We start from the raw sequence: 20,231 nt of genomic DNA, 5'->3' as shown, positions 1-20,231 counted from the left end.
CTACGTGGCATTGATTCAACAAGGTGCTGAAAGCATTCTTTAGAAATGTTGGCCCATATTGATAGGATAGCATCTTGCAGTTGATGGAGATTTGTGGGATACACATCCAGGGCACGAAGCTCCCGTTCCACCACATCCCAAAGATGCTCTGTTGGGTTGAGATCTGGTGACTGTGGGGGCCATTTTAGTACAGTGAACTCATTGTCATGTTCAAGAAACCGATTAGAAATGATTGGAGCTTTGTGACATTATCCTGCTGGAAGTAGCCATCAGAGGATGGGTACATGGTGGCCATAAAGGGATGGACATGGTCAGAAACAATGCTCAGGTAGGCCGTGGCATTTAAACGATGCCCAATTGGCACTAAGGGGCCTAAAGTGTGCCAAGAAAACATCCCCCACACCATTACACCACCACCACCAGCCTGCACAGTGGTAACAAGGCATGATGGATCCATGTTCTCATTCTGTTTACGCCAAATTCTGACTCTACCATCTGGATGTCTCAACAGAAATCGAGACTCATCAGACCAGGCAACATTTTTCCAGTCTTCAACTGTCCAATTTTGGTGAGCTCTTGCAAATTGTAGCCTCTCTCTTTTTCCTATTTGTAGTGGAGATGAGTGGTACCCGGTGGGGTCTTCTGCTGTTGTAGCCCATCCGCCTCAAGGTTGTGCGTGTTGTGGCTTCACAAATGCTTTGCTGCATACCTCGGTTGTAACGAGTGGTTATTTCAGTCAAAGTTGCTCTTATATCAGCTCGAATCAGTCGGCCCATTCTCCTCTGACCTCTAGCATCAACAAGGTATTTTCGCCCACAGGACTGCCGCATACTGGATGTTTTTCCCTTTTCACACCATTCTTTGTAAACCCTAGAAATGGTTGTGCGTGAAAATCCCAGTAACTGAGCAGATTGTGAAATACTCAGACCGGCCCGTCTTCACCTTTCTTTCCCATTCTGACATTCAGTTTGGAGTTCAGGAGATTGTCTTGACTAGGACCACACCCCGAAATGCATTGAAGCAACTGCCATGTGATTGGTTGATTAGATAATTGCATTAATGAGAAATTGAACAGGTGTTCCTAATAATCCTTTAGGTAAGTGTATATATATGTATAGATACATTTGTATTTATTTTTCTCTGCTCGTCTGCTTCGGGAGCTCTGACTGGTTCGGTGTAGGAGAAGCCTGAAGCATCTGCTCCACATATGCGGGTTGTGTGTGTTCCACAGTCGCCATGATGCCTGTCCATAATTATAAGGTGCCCCACTGTTAGAAAGGTCTGGGCTGAACACATGCAGCAGCCAGTGAGGGAATAAATAGCCCCAAGTGGGCGAATGTGAGACGGACTAAACTGAGAAAGGACTAACAGGAAGACATCTGCTAATGGCCACTTCCTGATTGGGATGGAGTTCTTTTTTTAAAAAGGAAGGAGGAAGAAAAAAAGAAAAAATATGCTCAAGTGATTAGTTTTTTTTAGTCAACTTGAAGTGTTTAAAAATCAAAAAATAACTTGTCACGGAGGGGAAGTGTTGTCATTGGCAGACATCGATCCCACGGATCCCACGGCCAAACGAGAGCTTCAAGAGATCGGCTCTCGATGCCAAAATCCAGTCTTGCTTCCTTTAAAAAATCAAAAATAAAATCGACAGAACAGACTGCAAGCTCAAAATAAGGAGCACGGTGACCTACATAGCCCCGCCCGCCCCTTCTTCTGCTCTCACAATATAGATAGGGAGCAACTCTGAGATAACAGACATGTCGGGACAGGGGGCCGCTTCGCCGAACGTGCAGGGGCACTGAGAAGAGAGCTGGTAACCCTGCTTTGCTGGGAATTGTGGGTAATTGCATCAAGCAAAGTCTGAAGAAAAAGCGGACTTAAATTAACAGTTAATAAAAGGGCTAAATTAAACCCTCACGGACCCAGTGTGGAGATTGGGTTTGGGTCCTTGAACTCTGAACCCTCGGTCATGTCACTGACGTCACATGACCGGCATGGATGAGTCAGAAAAGGAGTCAGTGGCTCCAAAATACATGTACTTCTCCATGACTAACACTAGGGACTCTATGTAATGTGGGTAATCACACCATGCAGTTCTGCAGAAGAAGTCCACGTGAAAACCTCGCGGATGTGTATATATATATATAGAGGAAGTGGGGGCTCAGACAGGAATTACTATGCGGCTCCACATTTGGGCTTGTTTTGCCGATGATCTTGGAGCCCCTAAACGCATCGCGTGTGCTTCTCCAACACTCACTGAAGACTTGCTCGTCGACGATGAAGCTGCAGACGACGCCTTCGTTGCTGCGGCCGAGGGCGAAGCCGTTCCCTCGGAGGACGATGTCGAAGGTCTCTGTGGAACGCAAACAAAACGGGGGAGATGAGTGTGGGGGACGAACCTACGTACACGGCATGCAGAGGAAAGAGTTCATGTCCTGCTGATATGAGGGTTCCTCTAAACATTTTCTTTACACTTGAAAGTGTCTCTTTATACAGATTGCGAGTTAAATGCTGATGTATTTGTATATATAGGTTATTAATAAAAACACCAGTGGGTTCACATTTTCCTAATGGTATTTTAAAAAGGTATAGCAGTCATGCATAATTGATTTCTATTCATTAAACAATTAACAAAAAGGTCGGGAACCATTCAGGTGGATTAACCCGTAAATTACTGGGCGTTAAAAAGGGTTCAAAAGCGGCAGAATGTGAAATAATTGAAATTTGATGCCCCAAAAGTGATTGATTCACTCCTCGTCTCCAAGCAGACCTGCCCCCCCACCCCCGGCCCCCAAGATGTCATGAGCTCAGTGAGCAGCATTAGAGGGGATTTCCTACAGAGAATGATCCGTGCAGAGCTCCAGGGACCGAGCGTAGCAGCAGGAGGAGGAGGAAGAGGAAGAGGAGGAGGAGGAGGAGGCACTCACCGTTCACGCAGACACTGGAGGGCTCCACACTCAGGATCTCTGTGCACGATCGCTTTAATATCTGGAGGACGAGAAGAGGTGGAAAAATAATAATAATAAATGAAATGGGTACATTATCGCTGGAGAGCCGGGAATAAATACATCAAGCCCCGGCCGTTATCGGCTCTGTCAAGTTTAGAAAACAGATTAGGGTGCAACACCTGAGAGATGTCTCACTCCTGGCTGCAAAAGGAAGGGGCGCCGGATATCGGCAGCGGCGGACGGGAGGCGAGAGACGGCAGCTGTGTCAGCCTTTATGGGAAAATTATGCAAGACTATTACATTCTTCAGTTCTATTAAAAAACCTCCGGGATCGTGCATTATCATATAAAGAGGCCCACGTGAGCCACGCTGTCCGCCGCGATTCAATAAATCAACAAAAAGGACAAACTATGCAAATCCCAGAACACAGTTGGTAAAAAGGAGCATATTAACTGCGATACGGGACACTTGAACCTTTCATTTGATGTTGGGTGAAACTTTAATCTGAGGAGAGGAGGAGGGGAGTGTTTACAGCGGCCTTATTAAATGTGATGGTTTGATATGGAATCGTTAAAGGAGGGGTAGGGGGGGAGGGGTTGTAGATGACAGCTGGGAGGAAAAGGATCTGCTGCTGTTCCTCTGAGCCACTATTTTCCCCGTCTAATTACTTCCTTGGCAGTGCTTTGTCGGGAGAAAAAAAAAGAAAAAGAAAAGAGATAAATTGACTGTTTGCCGGCCTAAGCTTGAAAAGATGGAGCGACCCGAGGAATGACATTGTTTTCCCATTAAGTGTAAAAGTTCTGCTCCGAAATGAGAATCTTTGTCATCTGGAGAAAAAAAAGGGAAAAAAAAAAAACACACTTCCTCTTAAATATAACAAAAGTCATCCGGACTGGAAGAAGATATTGAAATATAAGCTGTGAATGCTGAGCTTAAAGGCCTCAAACAGCAGTTATTCATTTCAATGGGATCTAGCAACAAACATTATTTACAGGCTGCAGGGAGAGGAAAAGAAAAAGGAAAAAAAGGGAGGCAGTCGTCCCAATATCTCAGCCGGCGATGTAACTGGTGGGGTTTCTGAGAGGATGAGGCGGGTTTAGTCACTTTGTGGAAATAATTGGGTGGAAGGTTCATGAAGGCTTTTTTTTTTGCTTTACCCTCAGCTGAACATGCTCAGGAGCGGGGGAAAAAATAAATAAAGAGTGATAACGATGTGGCTACTTTGCACACTTTGCCCCCCCCCACCCCCCAAAAAAGGGCCCGCAGCTCAGACAACAAAGGTCCAGTGTGGTACGGATTGAAATAAATAAATATATTGAATATGCAGAAACTGCAGAAGAAGAGAACTTTGCCGAGTTTGCTTTTTTTAACTTCCTGCGAGTTCGGATCCTGGATCCTGCAGCGAGAGAGACTGCACAGAGGAGCTCAAATCCTCGAAAACCCGTACAGAGGAGCGAGGAGCGAGGAGCCCGACTAGTCGGGAATCCAGTGTTACTGATCAGAGAGGAAGGATGCTTTAGGATGCTGCGACAGGAACAAGGCTTTTATTAGTTGTTGTGCTGCAGGCTAGAAAACATTTAGCAAAGTAAGAGAATTATATCAGGACTTTAACAGGAAGGACCGCCTGACTAAGGCCGTGTGCATGCTTTAAAAAAATATATATATAAAAAACTATTCTCTTAGCTCAGAACAAACAGATTAGAAGCATATTTTTAGAGGGCTTTAAACAGATTGTATGGTAATCATCACACGCTGGATTCACGGATAATATCCTAGGTTACAGCGAGTGTCATCTTTTCTTTTTGTGCCTTTTTTTTCGGGTTATGCATACTCATTTATCAATATGAACTATTGCACGTTTTTAATGAATCGTGCATTTTTTTCTTCTTTTTTTTATTATCATTTTGGTGAAAAATACCTGAAAGATGTATCACCTTGACTCACTTAAGAGCATCCTAGATGACATTTGGGGGCCATGCAAATGTGGGAATTTTACAAAATATCTATATATGCCATTGCCGGCGTCAGACAGCAGAATATCGCGTTCAAAGCAACACGATCAATCATATTTGTTGTACTTGTTGTACTTTGGATCGCGCAACAGAAACAAGACACGCCTCTTTGGCTCCGCGTCACTGCGCTGCATGTCTGGCCGCTCCTCCCCCCACCAGAAGCACTGCCGGGCCTCGTCGGCTCCGACACAGATGCAGGTCCAGCTCAGGTCAGTGTTTCTCCGCGGGGCCAGGTCCCAGATTCATGGAGAGACATGCCCTCCCCCCAATTTAGTTTGCAAACTGGTGCAACGAAGGTCAGCTAGCATATAGCTAGCATAGACGAGTAGATAAATAGACGGCAAATGAATAAAAGGAGCAAATAAAATATCATATATACAATCATATTTAATCAATGAATGAATGCCTACATTCGTTCATTTAATGTCATGTAAATGTATTCATCAGGTCACTTATTTTATTCATTTTGGGTAGATTCTGTCCTCAATACAAGATGTGTTTGATTCTGAATTAAAAAAATAAAAGCATTGCCTGTACAGAAGAGTTTTGACTGTCAAACACAATAACCCCACTGTGGAGAGGACGTCACATGGACAGTGACTAACGGTCTTAATTAGCTCCAGGGCGATGAGGACATCATCTCGTCTACAAACACAACAAGCACTTATTTCCACAGACATTTTTTCCATGTAAACTTTGATGACGCTCGCTCATCTAACCCGATTCCCAAATTAAACAACACTACCTTCAGTTATTTCTAAAATAAAAAAGGGAAGAAAAAAAACCTTGTTGCATGTATTAAACTGTTTAACAATCTCATACATCAAACTCACAGTCCAACACACACACACACACACACACACACACACGCGCGCGCGGAAAGTAGGCGAACTTACGGAGTTGACGATGCCTTTGAGCGCGTGGAAGCCATCTTTGACAGGAAACACTTGGTCCTTGGTGTCCGCGATCTCGGCGAGCTGTCGGCACCATCAAAGAGTTGAGTAAACAAAAGAAGTGCTGCAGATTTTATGCCGCTTTCTTTTTCCTCTTTATGACCGAGCGTCGTCTTTTGCTTTCATACCATGGGCAGGAGGAGACGTAGCAGATGGCATGACTGTGGCAAACACTTTGCTCAACCATAAAAAAAAGAAAATCATTGCAACACAAACTGGGAGCAATATTGCCTTTTGTGTTTTTTTCTTTTGACTTAATAAGAGCTCATCACAGGATGGTTACCAATGGTTACAAGGGACAGGCCACCATGTTGGAAGGGAGACAGCAACACTGCGGACATCAGCGGTGACACAGAAGGAAACGCCGACTTTGGTGCAATAGAGTCGGATTCTTTTTTGGATTTCTCAACAGTGTGAACGGGGCGAAACAAAGAAACGACACTTTAATGGAGATCGTGGTTTCATCAGGATGTTTGTCCAGAAAGATCTGATGGAAGCCAAGTTTGAATTTTAAACAACTCCGTTGGCCCCAAAACCAGTTATTTACAGAGCTTTCACAGAACGGGAAGGCCGTTCCATAAGTGGAAAATAATGCGCCCATTTTGGAGATATCTGTTCCAAAAATTGTAATGGGTTCTTTATGGGCCATGCGTCACACTTTAATTAATCCTGAAACATAAACATAAAATCCTTGGCGGACGATATTATCAGACAGGATAATAATCAGAGAATTCACTACGTGTATCTACACTAACTTAACAGCAGAACTACGTGACTTAAAACTTTTACATTTGATGATGTTCATTGTTGACTTTTTCTTTTTTGGGGGGATATATTGTTGGTATTCAAAGGGAACACCCGATGTTTAATTTTATCTCGGTTTGTTTTTCGCTGAGTTTGTGAAACAATCGTTAAATTACATTTATTGTAAAAGCCTTTTTGTTGTAGCAGTGTGGCAGATTCACTAATCATGAAGCGCTCTTCACTATCACTTCTATCACCATAGGCCAACGAAGGAAGTTAGCTTTGCCTCTAAAGAAATTGGCTTTTTATTTTTTATTGCATGAAATAAACTGTGTGGAAAATGTATGTTTATGAGACTCATACGTTTTGTTCTGCAAGAAAATCTTCACAACTGAAAACCACTTTTCTTTCTTCAAGAACGACAATTCAGGTAAAAAGCTAACGTTAGCTCACGCCGCCACCACTAAGCTAACGGAGGACCCAGTGTTCTTGTGATACCATTCAGATACCATTTTTTTTAAAGTCGCATAAAAGGTTCAAATCCACCAATGGAGATATTTATGCCCGTATTTTAATACGTAGATTACAACGTTAAAATGTCTTCAGCTCGCGTGAACCGCAGACCTGATTTGAGGCATCGAACCCAAAACACTTTGAGACAAGGTTTTTAGAATCATTCGTGCAGCACCGATCCAATAAGAAAATAAATTAAAAAAACAACGGTTAATCCCTTTAGCTAATAACCAGAAACAAAAAATTAGATTTCCATCCTAAAATATACATTTTCCGCCGTGCTGGGAGCTCCGGGTCTCCGCTGGTTTTAACCTTCTTTCGGCAATTTGTATCGAACTGAAACGCGCGGATGAACATCTGAAAAGTGGATCACGGCGCTTTAATGATGCCACTCTTAAGACGAGGATTTCCCACACAGGTAATGGCGCTCACATTACACGTGTTTACCTTTCTTGACACTCTTCCAACACGGCGACGCGTCTCTTGCCAATCGGCTGCAAATCGCTCGGCACACACTCTGCGGCAGACTTTACGGATGCAGATTTAAGACCAAAAGCTTTCTTACCTGCTGCTCGTCGAAGTCCTTGATGCCCACACAGTAAACACGGGCGCCGAATCTCCTCGCATCCTCAGCCTGCAGAGCAAACAAACATGGAGAGGATGCAACAGGTAACAGGTGGACAGAAAATACAAATAATAATAATAAATGTAGGATGCAGGATTTCTAGGCACCAAAACGATACATGAATGTATTCATAAATATGTCATTAATGAAAGAAAGAAAGAAAAAAAAGGATATTTTTTTTAACGTCATTAATTAAAGAAAGAAAGAAAAAAAGAAAAGGTCCTGCTACGCTCTCAAAATTAATTAACAGAATGATTTTTATAATTTTAAAAGGAGAGGAAGACAATAACATATAATTTGTATTTGCAGTTAAGTTAAACCAAATAGAAGTAAAATAAAGTGTCAGCTTTGTGGCGAACGGGCGTAATCTCCGTCTCGACAACATTTTTTTTTTTTTACACTTGAAACGTGAGAACTTGTGCAACCGTTGGACGGCGGTGATCTCACCTCTTTCACCGTGAGCTCGTGAACGTAAACTTCGAGCTTCCCGTCTGTCAACGCCAGGATGATGCTGGAGGACTGGGTGGTCTGCGCCCGGATCTGAGCCGAGGCCTGCGGGGGTTCAAGCGACACCAAAACGTGTCAAAGGCTGTCGAGCGTTCGGCTGTTTTTATATTGTGATTTATCCACGGAGGGTAAACTGACCGCACTTATTCCCTCGTGCATGTACGTCTCTCCGGCTGGTATCACGTCCCGTAAACGCTGCAGACCTTCTTCGATCTCGGATCTTCAACACACACACACACACACATGCAAAAATAACAACATGTTGACATTTTGTTTTCCGCGTGCACGTGAAACCAAATCAAAAGTAACTCGCTTCTCGCTGTGGGTGAAGGTTTGTGGTGGAAACTGGTGGTTATGGTCGCGCTGGAAGAGACTTTAACAAGTTGTTCTGGTGATTAAGATGAAAATAGAAGCTGCTTATCCAGTTTGGCATTTAGAGGCCCGGTGGGAGTTGAACTAATAACCTCAACCTCATAGCACTGTGCAAACATTTCACTGTGTTCAGCACATCAACTCTACAGCAAGCAAAAACAAAATGAATATAAATACATATCCGAAATACTACACTAAAGATATATGGTTTCATTATGTCTGGTTTGGGAAGCGTGCAGTACTTTCTTTGTCTATAATGCATTATAAACATACTAATAATGAGTTATAATCAGGCATGAAAACGAGTCAGGGGTGAAAAAGGTGAGAAGGATATTACCCCTTTAGGAGGGTTCGGAGGCATAAGAAAAATTTAAATATTCCATATTTTAAAGCATCAATCTTATGCATTTTGAGATGCTTTTTTTGCCAACCTGGGGAGAGCTGGAGAAACTTAACTTCAGCCATGAGTCAAACATTATTATGGCCTCCTTACTAAGTATTATGCAAGCCATTTCATGCCAGCCTGTCACTGGGTCTAACATTTACAGTCAGACCTGCAAACTCATAAGGGGTGAAAAAGGTGACACCAGCGGGGCGGGGGGGGCAGTGACGGGCGAGTCAGTGACGGGCGAGTCAGTGATGGGAGAGTCAGTGACGGGAGAGTCAGTGACGGGAGAGTCAGTGCCGAACAGCGTCACTCGTCGAAAAGCTGACAAACTATGATCATTATGGGTTTTAATTCTTCTTTTGTCAATACCCAAGTGTACATATACTGTATATACACACACACACACACACACACACACACACACACACACACACACACACACACACACACACACACTACCGTTCAAAGGCTTGGGGTCGCCCAGACAAATGTTCAGTTTCTCGCATGGAATAACCTTAATTTCTAAGAACAAGAACAGACTGGCGAGTTTCACATGAAAGTTCTCTTTTTCTGGCCATTTTGAGAATATAATGGAACCCACAAATGTGATGCTATGCATAGGAAAGCCAGTTGTAAAGCGTCTCTCACCAGCATAACTGTTTTAAGCTGTGCTAACATAATTGCACAAGGGTTTTCTAATCATCCATTAGTCTTCTATGCGATGAGCAAACACAATGTCCCATTTGAACACTGAGTGATAGTTGCTGGAAATGGGCCTCTATACACCTATGTAGATATTTCATTAACAACCAGATGTTTCCACCTAGAATAGTAATTTACCACATTAACAATGTATAGTGTATTACTGATTAATGTAACGTTATCTAAAAAACAGTGCTTTTCTTTGAAAAATAAGGACATTTCTAAGTGACCCCAAACTTTTGAACGTTAGTGTGTGTGTGTATATATATTTTTTAGACTTAATACTTACAATATGCAATACTGCTATACTATACTGAACATTGTTTTGCTACTACTACATTTCACTTCATAATATTACACTTATATGCCATAATATGTTTAATGTACCAGCCTTTTTATTTGACCATATTATGTCATACTGTTATACCACTTTACTTTGAGGAGACGTCACTGTTAGTCTAGAACACTGAATAATGTTTCCACCAGTAAACCTGAACATGCACACCTCTCTCTGTGTGACAGTGATTATAACCGCATAACTATATAGATTATAATTAACTAGAGGATACACTTTTTCCTACACGTAGATCTTAAACCCTTAAATATAAACAGTAGCCCGGCCACATGACGGAGGAAACTCATTTCGTTTTTTTTATTAAAATAAAAGTTGGATAAAATCTCCATTGTCCTCTCCTTATATGTAGTCAGGTGTCGGTAGGTAGAACCGCCGGTGCCGCTGACTCGCCGCTCTCCTGTCTGACGTCACACGCTGCCACGGACTCTCCGCTGCCCCCCCCTCCCTCCCCCAAAAACAAAAACTCTTCGGATCTACACCATTCACGTAGGTTACCTATTTTGGTTTCAAAACGGCGAATTTCACCGAAAGGTGAGGGATTTTCATGTCTGTATAATATGCTTAATGTGCCATAAGATTATAGTTAGAAGCACTTAAAAATTAATTATGAGTTATAACAACTTTCAGAACACAAAAAGCATTTTTATAAAAACTTGTAAAGATCAAACTTGCTGATCAATGTGTATTAGGACTATATTTCTCATAGTTGTAATAGATTATAATCCTTTTATTATGCATTATAATCACTGTTATGATGCACTATAATGTGATTATAAGTTACTTGAGTTAGTGCAATTTCACACTATGATCCTTGTAAAGACCAGCAATTATGGTATCATAAGATATCTTCATCTTAATGAGGGAAAAATCATGTCAAAATCCAATATTGCCATAAACAGTCTTGATTATTATTGATTATCATTGATCATAATCATTGATAGTCATTAAAAAAAACATTAAAAAGGAGAGCTACAGCTGTTGCGTGTGCGCTGTAAAGCAAAATATATAAAAAATATATAGAACAAAAAAGATGAACAAAAGTAGTCAGAATTGACATATTGAGACTGTGAGGCTTCTTAAAGGTACAGTAACCGTAGACGCAGCAGCAATGTCCATCAAGTGAATCAGTAAAATTGATCATGAATCATGAATTCATTCGTACCGGTCTCCAGTCAGAGGAAGCAGGACTTTGGCTTGGGCCGAGAAGACGATGAACGAGACTCTCATTCTGGGGCTGAAGGGGAAAATACAAAATAAAATTAGGAAAGACAAAAGTGGTCTATTTCTTCTGCTTTTTTTATACAAATAGTGTTAAACTTATGTTTGATTCCCATACTTTACTCAGTTGTTTCCCTTTCTAGTCTCTTACCAAACCAGAATAGAATAATCTTTATTTATATGCACAATATATATATATATATATTAGATATACACATATACATACATATTTAACCCTTGTGTTGTCTTGGGGTCAAAATGACCCGTGTACGAGTGTATATGTATGTGTGTTGATGGGTCATTTTGACCCCAAGACAACACGAGGGATAAACATACATATAATGGTTAAGCATCATCGGCTCATCATCAGTTTGATCATTAGTCATGTGACCAAATTTGTATCGAGGGCTCAACACCAATATTTAAAATGCTCCCCAAGGCTGCAACCCAGAACCCGCCTGCGGCTGCCGGAGCCGAACATACAGTTGACATTTATACGTACAGATGCTTGTGACTTTCATAGCTATATGCAAAACACACACACACACACACACACACACACACACACACACACACACACAAACCACAAACACACGTGGACAAAATGGTTGGTACCCATGAGCTGTTCACAATGTGGCATCAAACCCTGGATCTCCCTCTTAAAAGGAAACAGCACCGAGCCAAGACAACAAACCACAACACTGCCGAATCGTATTCAGATTCTCTGCTTCCTTCCACCATAAAAAATCATCACTTCCGTCCTCTTGATCCTCTTCATCAACCGCCCACACACAGTAAAAATGACTCTGGATGACTATTAAAGGAGTCAGCGTGACTGACTTTATTTTTTATAAAAAGCTCGTACTCGGGTTGGGTTTAGTTCAGGAGACCGAGAGATGCGTTTATAATTAACCAAACAGAAGGGGCTCTTTTTTTATGTCAACTAATATTAGTGTTTGACTTTAAGCAGCTTCTGCGGGACTGAAGGAAGTGATTAATCCATATTCACAGACAGGAAACATGTTGAGCACGATGAGTCACACACACACACACAAACACAAACTTTGTACCTGTGACTGTTTAAGGGTGTGAACGGATGCGTCTTTGAGAGTTTATAGCCTCGTTAATATTCTACGTCCAGCTGAAATCTAAGAAAATCAATGTGCTTGCAGGCCAGAAGGGCTGCGTCTGCAGCTGCGGTGGTCACGGATGCTAAAACTTGGGCATGGGAGGAGTTCGGGGAAGCGAAGGAGAAGGACTTCCGGTTTGCCTCAAGGAGGTTCTGGCAAATCAACCGATGGCTCAGGAAGGGAAAGCAGTGGAAAGAGCACTTTAAGGAACTCCTAAACCCTGCCAACACCCGCCTGAAGACTTTTGGGTGGTTGCACCCATATCCCTGGCGGAGGCCACTAAGGTAGTCAAAAAGCTCCTTGGTGGCAAGGCGCTGGGGGTGGATGAGATCCGCCCTGAGATTCTGAAGGCGCTGGACATTGTTGGGCTGTCTTAGCTGACACGCCTCTTCAATGTCGCATGGGGTTCAGGAACAGTGCCCATGGACTGGCAGACCGGCGTGGTGGTACCGGAGAGTGTGCTAGAACTATCGTGGTATCACACTGCTCACCCTCCTGAAGATAGCTTATGCCAGGGTGCTGGAAAGGAGGCTCCGACCGCTTGTCGAACCTCAGATTCAAGACGAGCAGTGTGGATTCCGTCCCGGCCGTGAAACAGTGGACCAGCTCTTTACCCTTCAAAGACTACTGGAGGCCTCCTGGGCGTTTGCACAACCAGTCTACATGTGCTTTGTAGACTTGGAGAAGGCTTTTGACCGGGTCCCTCTTTGTTTTTTGTGGGGAGCGCTGCGGGAGTATGGGGTGCCGGACCCGTTGGCACGGGCCATCCGGTCTCCGTACGCCTGCAGTAGGAGCTGTGTTCGTATCCTCGGTAGTAAGTCAGACACGTTCCCGGTGGGTGTTGGCCTCCGCCAGGGCTGCCCTTTATCACCGGTCCTGTTTGTGACTTTCATGGTGCTTGAAAACCAGTTAGTGTTGATTGCAAAAATTAAACCAGATTCTTTACGCATGTAAAAGCTGTAAAAACCAGAAAGTTCAAATCCTCCAATACTTGCGATTGTACTGAAGTAAAAAGCGAAGAATCACCATAAGTCAGCGTGGTGCAAAAAATCATAACACCCACAATTGTAATTGACAAATTATAAAAATGTATACACAAGGTTTTCCACTTTACAAAAAAATGATATGAGATACAAGTTTTATAAGAAAACTACATTTTTCTTCCTATGGAGAACAATTAAACGTCACATTATTTTTGACCAAATTCCCTCGATTTGCCAATGATGTTTTTACTAAATAATCAAACAAAACTTTTGGTGAATAACCGTCAGTAATAGGGTCATACTGACTAACTGAATAAATGCAAATAATAGAAAATAAGAGGAACGGAACGAGGACGAGACAACACTTATTCCATAATCACGATATCCAACTACGAAGACGATATCTAGTCTAATATTATATTGACGTAATATCGATATACTGCCCAGCACTACTTTTTCCCAATATCTAGCTTTGAGTAACAGAAAAATTAATAACACAATTATACATATATATATATATATATATATATATATATATATATATATATATATAAATATATGAATAAATAAAAATATATATGTACCAAAAAAAAAACTTCTCAAGTGGAAGTCTTTTTTTTCTTCTTAATAATAAGCACTAAAATGAGCAAAATTATGATATAAATATAAAAAATCAATACTTTGTGCAAGTGACACATTTCTATCCATAGTGTAATTCTACACTTGTCATTTCAGTCTGAAGCATTTCTTTTTTACTTAATGTTTAAGGATGTGTGACGAACTGATTATATGATCTCCACCAAACAAGATGAAACACATGATATCTTATGAGACAATATTTCATCGGCTTATCTCACACTGAATATAAAAGCAGGAACTGGTGCTGATATAGAACATATAATGGGTCCAGTGTCACACCACTGTGAGCAATAACACACAATAAATACGTTTTATTAAATCACTGCAATAAATGAAGTAACAAACAAGAATATAATTATAACATCTAACACCACGAGCAGAAAAGTGAAACCGTTCGCTGCAGAGTTTCTCTTCTACACAGCGTGCAAACTTTAAATAAAAATAAATAAAAAACAAATGCTACATGGTGAGGAAAAAGTAGGATTTTTTATTTAAAATAAAGTAACTCTAGCCGTTACATGAACGTCAGAGAGAGAATATGACAATCTCCCGTGAAAAGAATAGTGTGGAAAACGTACTGTAGTGGATCCACCGAATGAAAGCTGAACACTGAAGGTCACCGGCCGCCTCCGGGACTAAAGCCCGCAGCATCCCACGGGCGCCGTCCCTCGGGCACCGGCTAAACTTCAGCTAGTTAAGTGCACCGAGTGGTTTTTTCCCCCACTCAGAGAGCCGAAGTCTCTTCGGAGCATAAGGAGAGGTGCCGATAATTCTCACCCACGTGACACGTGGCTCAGTCGCGATCCTCCCCCGCGAAACATCGCACAATCTTTCAAAGCCACACGGCCAGACTTGGCCGTCCGGGGCGTCGGGCGGTCGGCGGCAGCAGCCGTGTGTGTCCGCATCCTGTCTGCGAGTTTCAGAGTCATATGTGGACTGAAAAACTAACCGAGTCACAGATGACAAATCGTGGGAGGCGAGCTTTTAGCGGCGAGCTGAACGGAGCTTGTGATTGTATACGATGCCGCTGATATAGGGAGACGGGCGGCGATGCCAAGGACATATCGGGTGGTGGTGGAGTGTGTGGGGTGTGGGGGGTTGATAGAGGAGTCCAGTTCGCTCCACATGGCGCAACAGAAGAAGCTCTTGAAGAGCGAGCATTGTTTAGCAGATTGTCCTCGTCGCCTTCCAGTGTTCTTTTGCTTTACTGTACATTGTCTGCCCGTCAGCCGCTCTGTGACTGAGTGGAAGCAGAGGGATGAAGTGTGGGAGCCGGACCCCCCCCCCCAAACACACACACACACACACACACACCCCGGTGCAAATGGCCATTCTCACAGCCCAGAAGACTGCTCCTCTCTGCCACCCACTCCCACCTGGTGCCTTTGCTATTTTTCTTCAACCAAACCACTTCATTCTGGCTGGGTCGCCGCCGTCTGTACTCTGCTGGCAGACGCCGGTTTTTGACTCGAACGTTATGCAAGCTGAACATTTCAAGACGCTTTTTTTTTTATATGTGGAAAAAAAAGGATGTCATGTATTTTGCAATTTGATAGTTTGTAAAAAAAAAAACAGGTGGGGGCTGAATGTCGTGGGATCTTTAATTATAGCCATTTGACAGATGGAGCAACCAAAAGTGATTGTTAAATAAAAAGGTATCTCGCTCAGGTTTGCACTTAACCCGTCATTTTAAGAGATGCACACAGATGAATAATCGCTTTATTTGTTGTTATTTTGCTGTGTGCAACATCTGCAGGTCTAAGTCATAATTTTACATTCTTTTTTAGTATCAAGTATTATGAAACCCTGAAACTTAGTTTTTGTGGAGCGGGCCACTCAGGACTCACCTCACAAATCTGTCGGTGAGGTTCTTCACAAACGAGTAAATCTCGACCCAGTTAGCGGAGACGCTTCCGGACCTGAAACGAGAAAAGAAACAAAAAGTCAGTTTGCAGCTCGTCAGCGGCAGCAGATTGTGTGCTGGGGAGTCGGATACTGAGCGGTGTTGGTACCGCAGCCACACTTGGACATTCACACCAGCCACATGCTGGATAATTGTGCCAATGAGTCCCCGTTCTGCGGCAGCTGGTCGAACACAGGAGCCTTTCTACAGAGCTGGTAGAGTTAGACTTTAGTCACCAAAGTGATAGGACAGCGACTACATCTCCAAAACTTATCTTTACCTCTGCTGAAGCTCCGTGGTGGGACATTTATTCTATTCTATGGTAACTTGTTTTTTTTTGTGAATGAAAAACGTCCACACGCCGACAGAGCAGGGGAGGCCTCAATATAGAGCAGATTCAGCAAACAATCAAATCTAAATCCTCAACAGGTGGCATCGCTTGGGCAAGTCTCAAAGAAAATAAGTTCACGCCATAATGCAACTGAACGTAGCCTCCGTACGTTAGCGGTAGCTCGCTCTCCTCCTGAGCTCTGCATCATTATATTGTTGCACTGTGCGTTGATACTGAGGTATTTGTTTGAACATACAATATATTTTTTCCCAGAAAATGTATAATGTAATAACAATATTTTAATATGACGAGAAGATTTTAATGTGATTTTGTTATCCCTGACTGGCAGCATAAAATGTGTTCCCTCATTGCCCCCACTGAGCAGCTCAGGCACCAGCACTTCACACTGGGACTGTTACTGGTCAGCCTCCAGGTGTGACTGGGGGTTGTTCCTGAAAAAAGGGAGCTTGGCTCTCAGTAAAACTTCCCCGAGTAAATAAAGTTTGGCAACATTAAAAGCGTCACCTCATCTCACAGGACAATTTTCACTGGAAAGAAGAAAAAAATAAAAACCAAACAGTGAAGCTTTCATGAACTGGCCTCCGACTGAAACACCATCACTCGCTGTTGCAATGCTGCAGATTCCTGCAAATCCTGCTGCACAACTTGCTGACATTAAGACCTTAGTCCTATCGGGACCATCAGGAAGTCCGACAGTGGATAAGCTTCATCCTGCAGGGACGGAGTAAACTTCCCTTCAAAGAGACTCAAGCTACTACTCCACACCCTGATGACGGAGCTTTTTCTGCACGTTAGTTTTGTTTTTTACATTTCATGAATAGAAACGTGCATTGCATTAGTCACAAATCCCTCGCTCACAAACACATAGGAGACAAATTGGAGCCAATAAGCTCGGTCATCATCCAGTAATTTAGCAATGTTTAAACAAGGGTGGGGTAGTTTTAAAAGAAATGGGTCAAGAGACGCAAAGTTTCAACCCAACGACCCGGAGCAACGTGCCGGCACGTCTCCAAGCCGGGGGAGGACAGAGATTAAAAACCGTTGCTGTCAAGGCTGTAAACTCCCCGTAATATATTGGAGTTTTTTTTTTCTTTTTTCAAGTTTTGCCAAACTGGCTGAATGTGTCTCTGCAGTATCCGTACGTCTGATGCCTGAAGCGGCACTTTGAGAGCGTTACAAAGACACATTCAAGGGAAAGACATTCAAGGGGCTTCTCGTGTGCTTAAGGTCAGACTTGTGTTGTTATTGAAGGACTCACATTGTCATGTGTTCAGGTAGAAACACTGCTATTTTATAAGGGACAGAGAAGATTAAAAAACTGGGGTGCTGCTTCTTTAAATTGACAAAGAATAGACATATTTATAACTGTGTGTGTGTATTGTGTGTACACAAAACATGGGTGAATTTATCTATAAAAGTGTTTTCAAGTAGTTTCTTTGTTATGGTGAGGAAGGAAGACGTGACAAACATCCATTCTTCCATTCTCACGGTCGCTTCTCAAACCTCATGACATCATCATGTGACCAACTATTCTCCCACACAGTTAGGTTTTGGTCAACCTGTGACCACTGAGCATCACAAGGCTCCAGCCAACCAGGGACCAGCATCACTTATCTATCAGATCTGATGAGCCAGATGGAATTATACTTGTTTCTGTTTACTTTAAGTACAAACTGCAGCTGCACTTGCAAAGTGCGTACTGTTGCATTTAGTATGCATTCAATTGGGATTTCGTCAGGACAACTTGAACTTTGACCCTTTTGCTCATATATATCTGCTGTGCAAAGGATTATTGGTTAAAACTGTCAGAAATATGCTATAAAGATGGTAAAAGAACTTCACCGGAGTTTGTTAATGCGTCCTCGTGAAATGAAAGTCATGTCTGTTTTTATTTAAAGCTGCGGTGGCTGCAGATGAATTTGAGAGGTCAGTTATGCATTAGAACAAAGTGATAACATCACTTTCACGTCGCTGCTTATATACTGAAATTAAATTAACTGAAACCAAGGGTTTCCTTGTTAATCAGAAACACAAAACCGTGTGGTGGGATCAATATGGAAAGTAAATTACTTTCACTGCTTTTATACATTGTACAGTTTAACTTATAGATAACCCTTACTGTGATGCATCCGTCTTCCATGTATTGTGCAGCCTTGTTTTTTAAGATAAGTTGATACCGTAAAAATGATCGAGGCTATATTTAATCGATAACGTAAAATGCACTGACATAATGTCCGGGTATCGTACGATAAGTCGATAGCGTAATGTCTAGATATCGTACCTTAAGCCAATAACGGAAAGAATTATCGGGGTCATGTCCACATTAACGTTATTACCATGAGAGGCCTAGTGATCCGGTCTGGCTCTCAGATTCCAGTTCATCCCAAAGGTGTAGGATGGGGTTGAGGCCAGGACTCCGTGCAAACCAGTCAAGTTCTTTCACACCAAACTGGGAAACGCACTTCTTTATGGATCTGGCTTTGAGCACTTTGGATGTCGTCATGATGAAACAGGAAAGGGCCTTCACCCAAAACCATTGCCACCACTGGTCCTGACATCAACAGACCATTCAGACCTCCTCTTTATTAAATATGTGTTGACACCCTCGTCCACATGGTTTTCATTTCACAGAATGTTGACACCCAACACTTGAACTATGGGTGTCGCCATTTTGGCGTTAAATAAAACAGTATGTGGTGATGCAAAGCCGAGCATTTCTAAGCAGGTCACAGAATATAACGGGTCACAGAAAACAGCGCCACCCCCATGTCACATCTCCTCTCCCTACCACAGGCACTCTAAACTGTTTACAACTAAAAGCACTTCCATGTGAGAGGGCAATACGCAGACAAACTCTCTCTCTCTCTCTCTCTTACTTACTTGTCCAGAACAAAGTAGAGGTCGTAGGCTCCGTGACAGGACGCTTCTTCCGCCCAGCAAGACGAGGCAAACAAACCCAGGAGGACCACAGCGACCGCGGCCGAAGTCCACCGACTCTTTCCGGAAAATAGTTCACCCTCCGTGGGCAAATAACGTGACAACTTTTCCAACATTGTTTTGCCACAAGATTTTCACTCGGGTAGAAAAATAATAATAATTTAAAAAAACGATGTATATATGTCTCCTTTTTTCTTTTTTAGGGAGCTTCACAGCGCGAGTGTGCCGTGCGCATCTCGGAGCTGCATGTCAAAGTTCCTGCACGAAACCACCGAGTTTAACGGCTTCGACCTGCGAAATAAAGGAAACCACCGCCCCGACGTCACCAACTGTGGAGTTTCTTCATCTTCCTGACTCACCGTTCACTCACTCAACATCCTCAACAAGAGCAAGACGGGCTCCTGAGCTCACGTGGAGCCTTGTTTTTAGGGACGGGGAATCACTGCGAGCGAGAAAACTTCTCCGCGCTACTAAAGTTGCTGTTTCAGAGGAGAAAAAAAGTTAGGCCGCCTTCAAGTGCTTGTCCCAAAAGCTCGGGTTTCTGAGTGACTTTATTTAACACAGTTGTTACAATGCTGTAATATGAATCATGGCACTTTCACAAATCCACTTCGCTCAAATCTGATGCATTTAACAGTATAATAAAGATAATAATAATATATTTTATTCGTATAGCCCTTTAAAGATAAAAGAGATGTATTACAAAATATATCTATAAAAGGTATACAATGACATTGATGACACTACAGGTGCATAGGGTAAAACCTTTAAGGTGTTATCTAATGCTAACTTTTCTTGAATTTGGGAGAAATCTACGGATGCAAATAGACAAAGTAAGATCAACACCTAAATGTGTATTTTATTTTTTATCTTTCCATTATCTGAAAGAAAAAACAACTATAAGCAAAATCTAAACTCTGCAGAGGGTCAAAATGTCTGATTCTTTCACG

General features: G+C 42.5%; 1 protein-coding gene across 1 annotated transcript in view; it reads right to left on the bottom strand.

The window, feature by feature from the left end:
- antxr2a (ANTXR cell adhesion molecule 2a) overlaps window positions 1–19,397 on the bottom strand; it is a gene marked incomplete at its 5' end in the record, with an annotated part of 73,168 nt that extends 53,771 nt beyond the window's left edge. The window contains 9 exons of the mRNA XM_079222638.1: window positions 2,258–2,353; window positions 2,928–2,988; window positions 5,857–5,937; window positions 7,736–7,804; window positions 8,243–8,347; window positions 8,441–8,522; window positions 11,282–11,353; window positions 15,937–16,008; window positions 19,225–19,397. Of these exons, the coding sequence (XP_079078764.1) occupies window positions 2,258–2,353; window positions 2,928–2,988; window positions 5,857–5,937; window positions 7,736–7,804; window positions 8,243–8,347; window positions 8,441–8,522; window positions 11,282–11,353; window positions 15,937–16,008; window positions 19,225–19,397 (811 nt within the window). The remainder of the gene's footprint in view (window positions 1–2,257; window positions 2,354–2,927; window positions 2,989–5,856; window positions 5,938–7,735; window positions 7,805–8,242; window positions 8,348–8,440; window positions 8,523–11,281; window positions 11,354–15,936; window positions 16,009–19,224) is intronic.
- Window positions 19,398–20,231: the final 834 nt, after the last annotated feature.

Source organism: Taurulus bubalis (genome assembly GCF_910589615.1).
Source record: "Taurulus bubalis genome assembly, chromosome: 8".
NCBI lineage: Eukaryota > Metazoa > Chordata > Actinopteri > Perciformes > Cottidae > Taurulus > Taurulus bubalis.
This window is presented reverse-complemented; position numbering and strand designations above follow the sequence as displayed.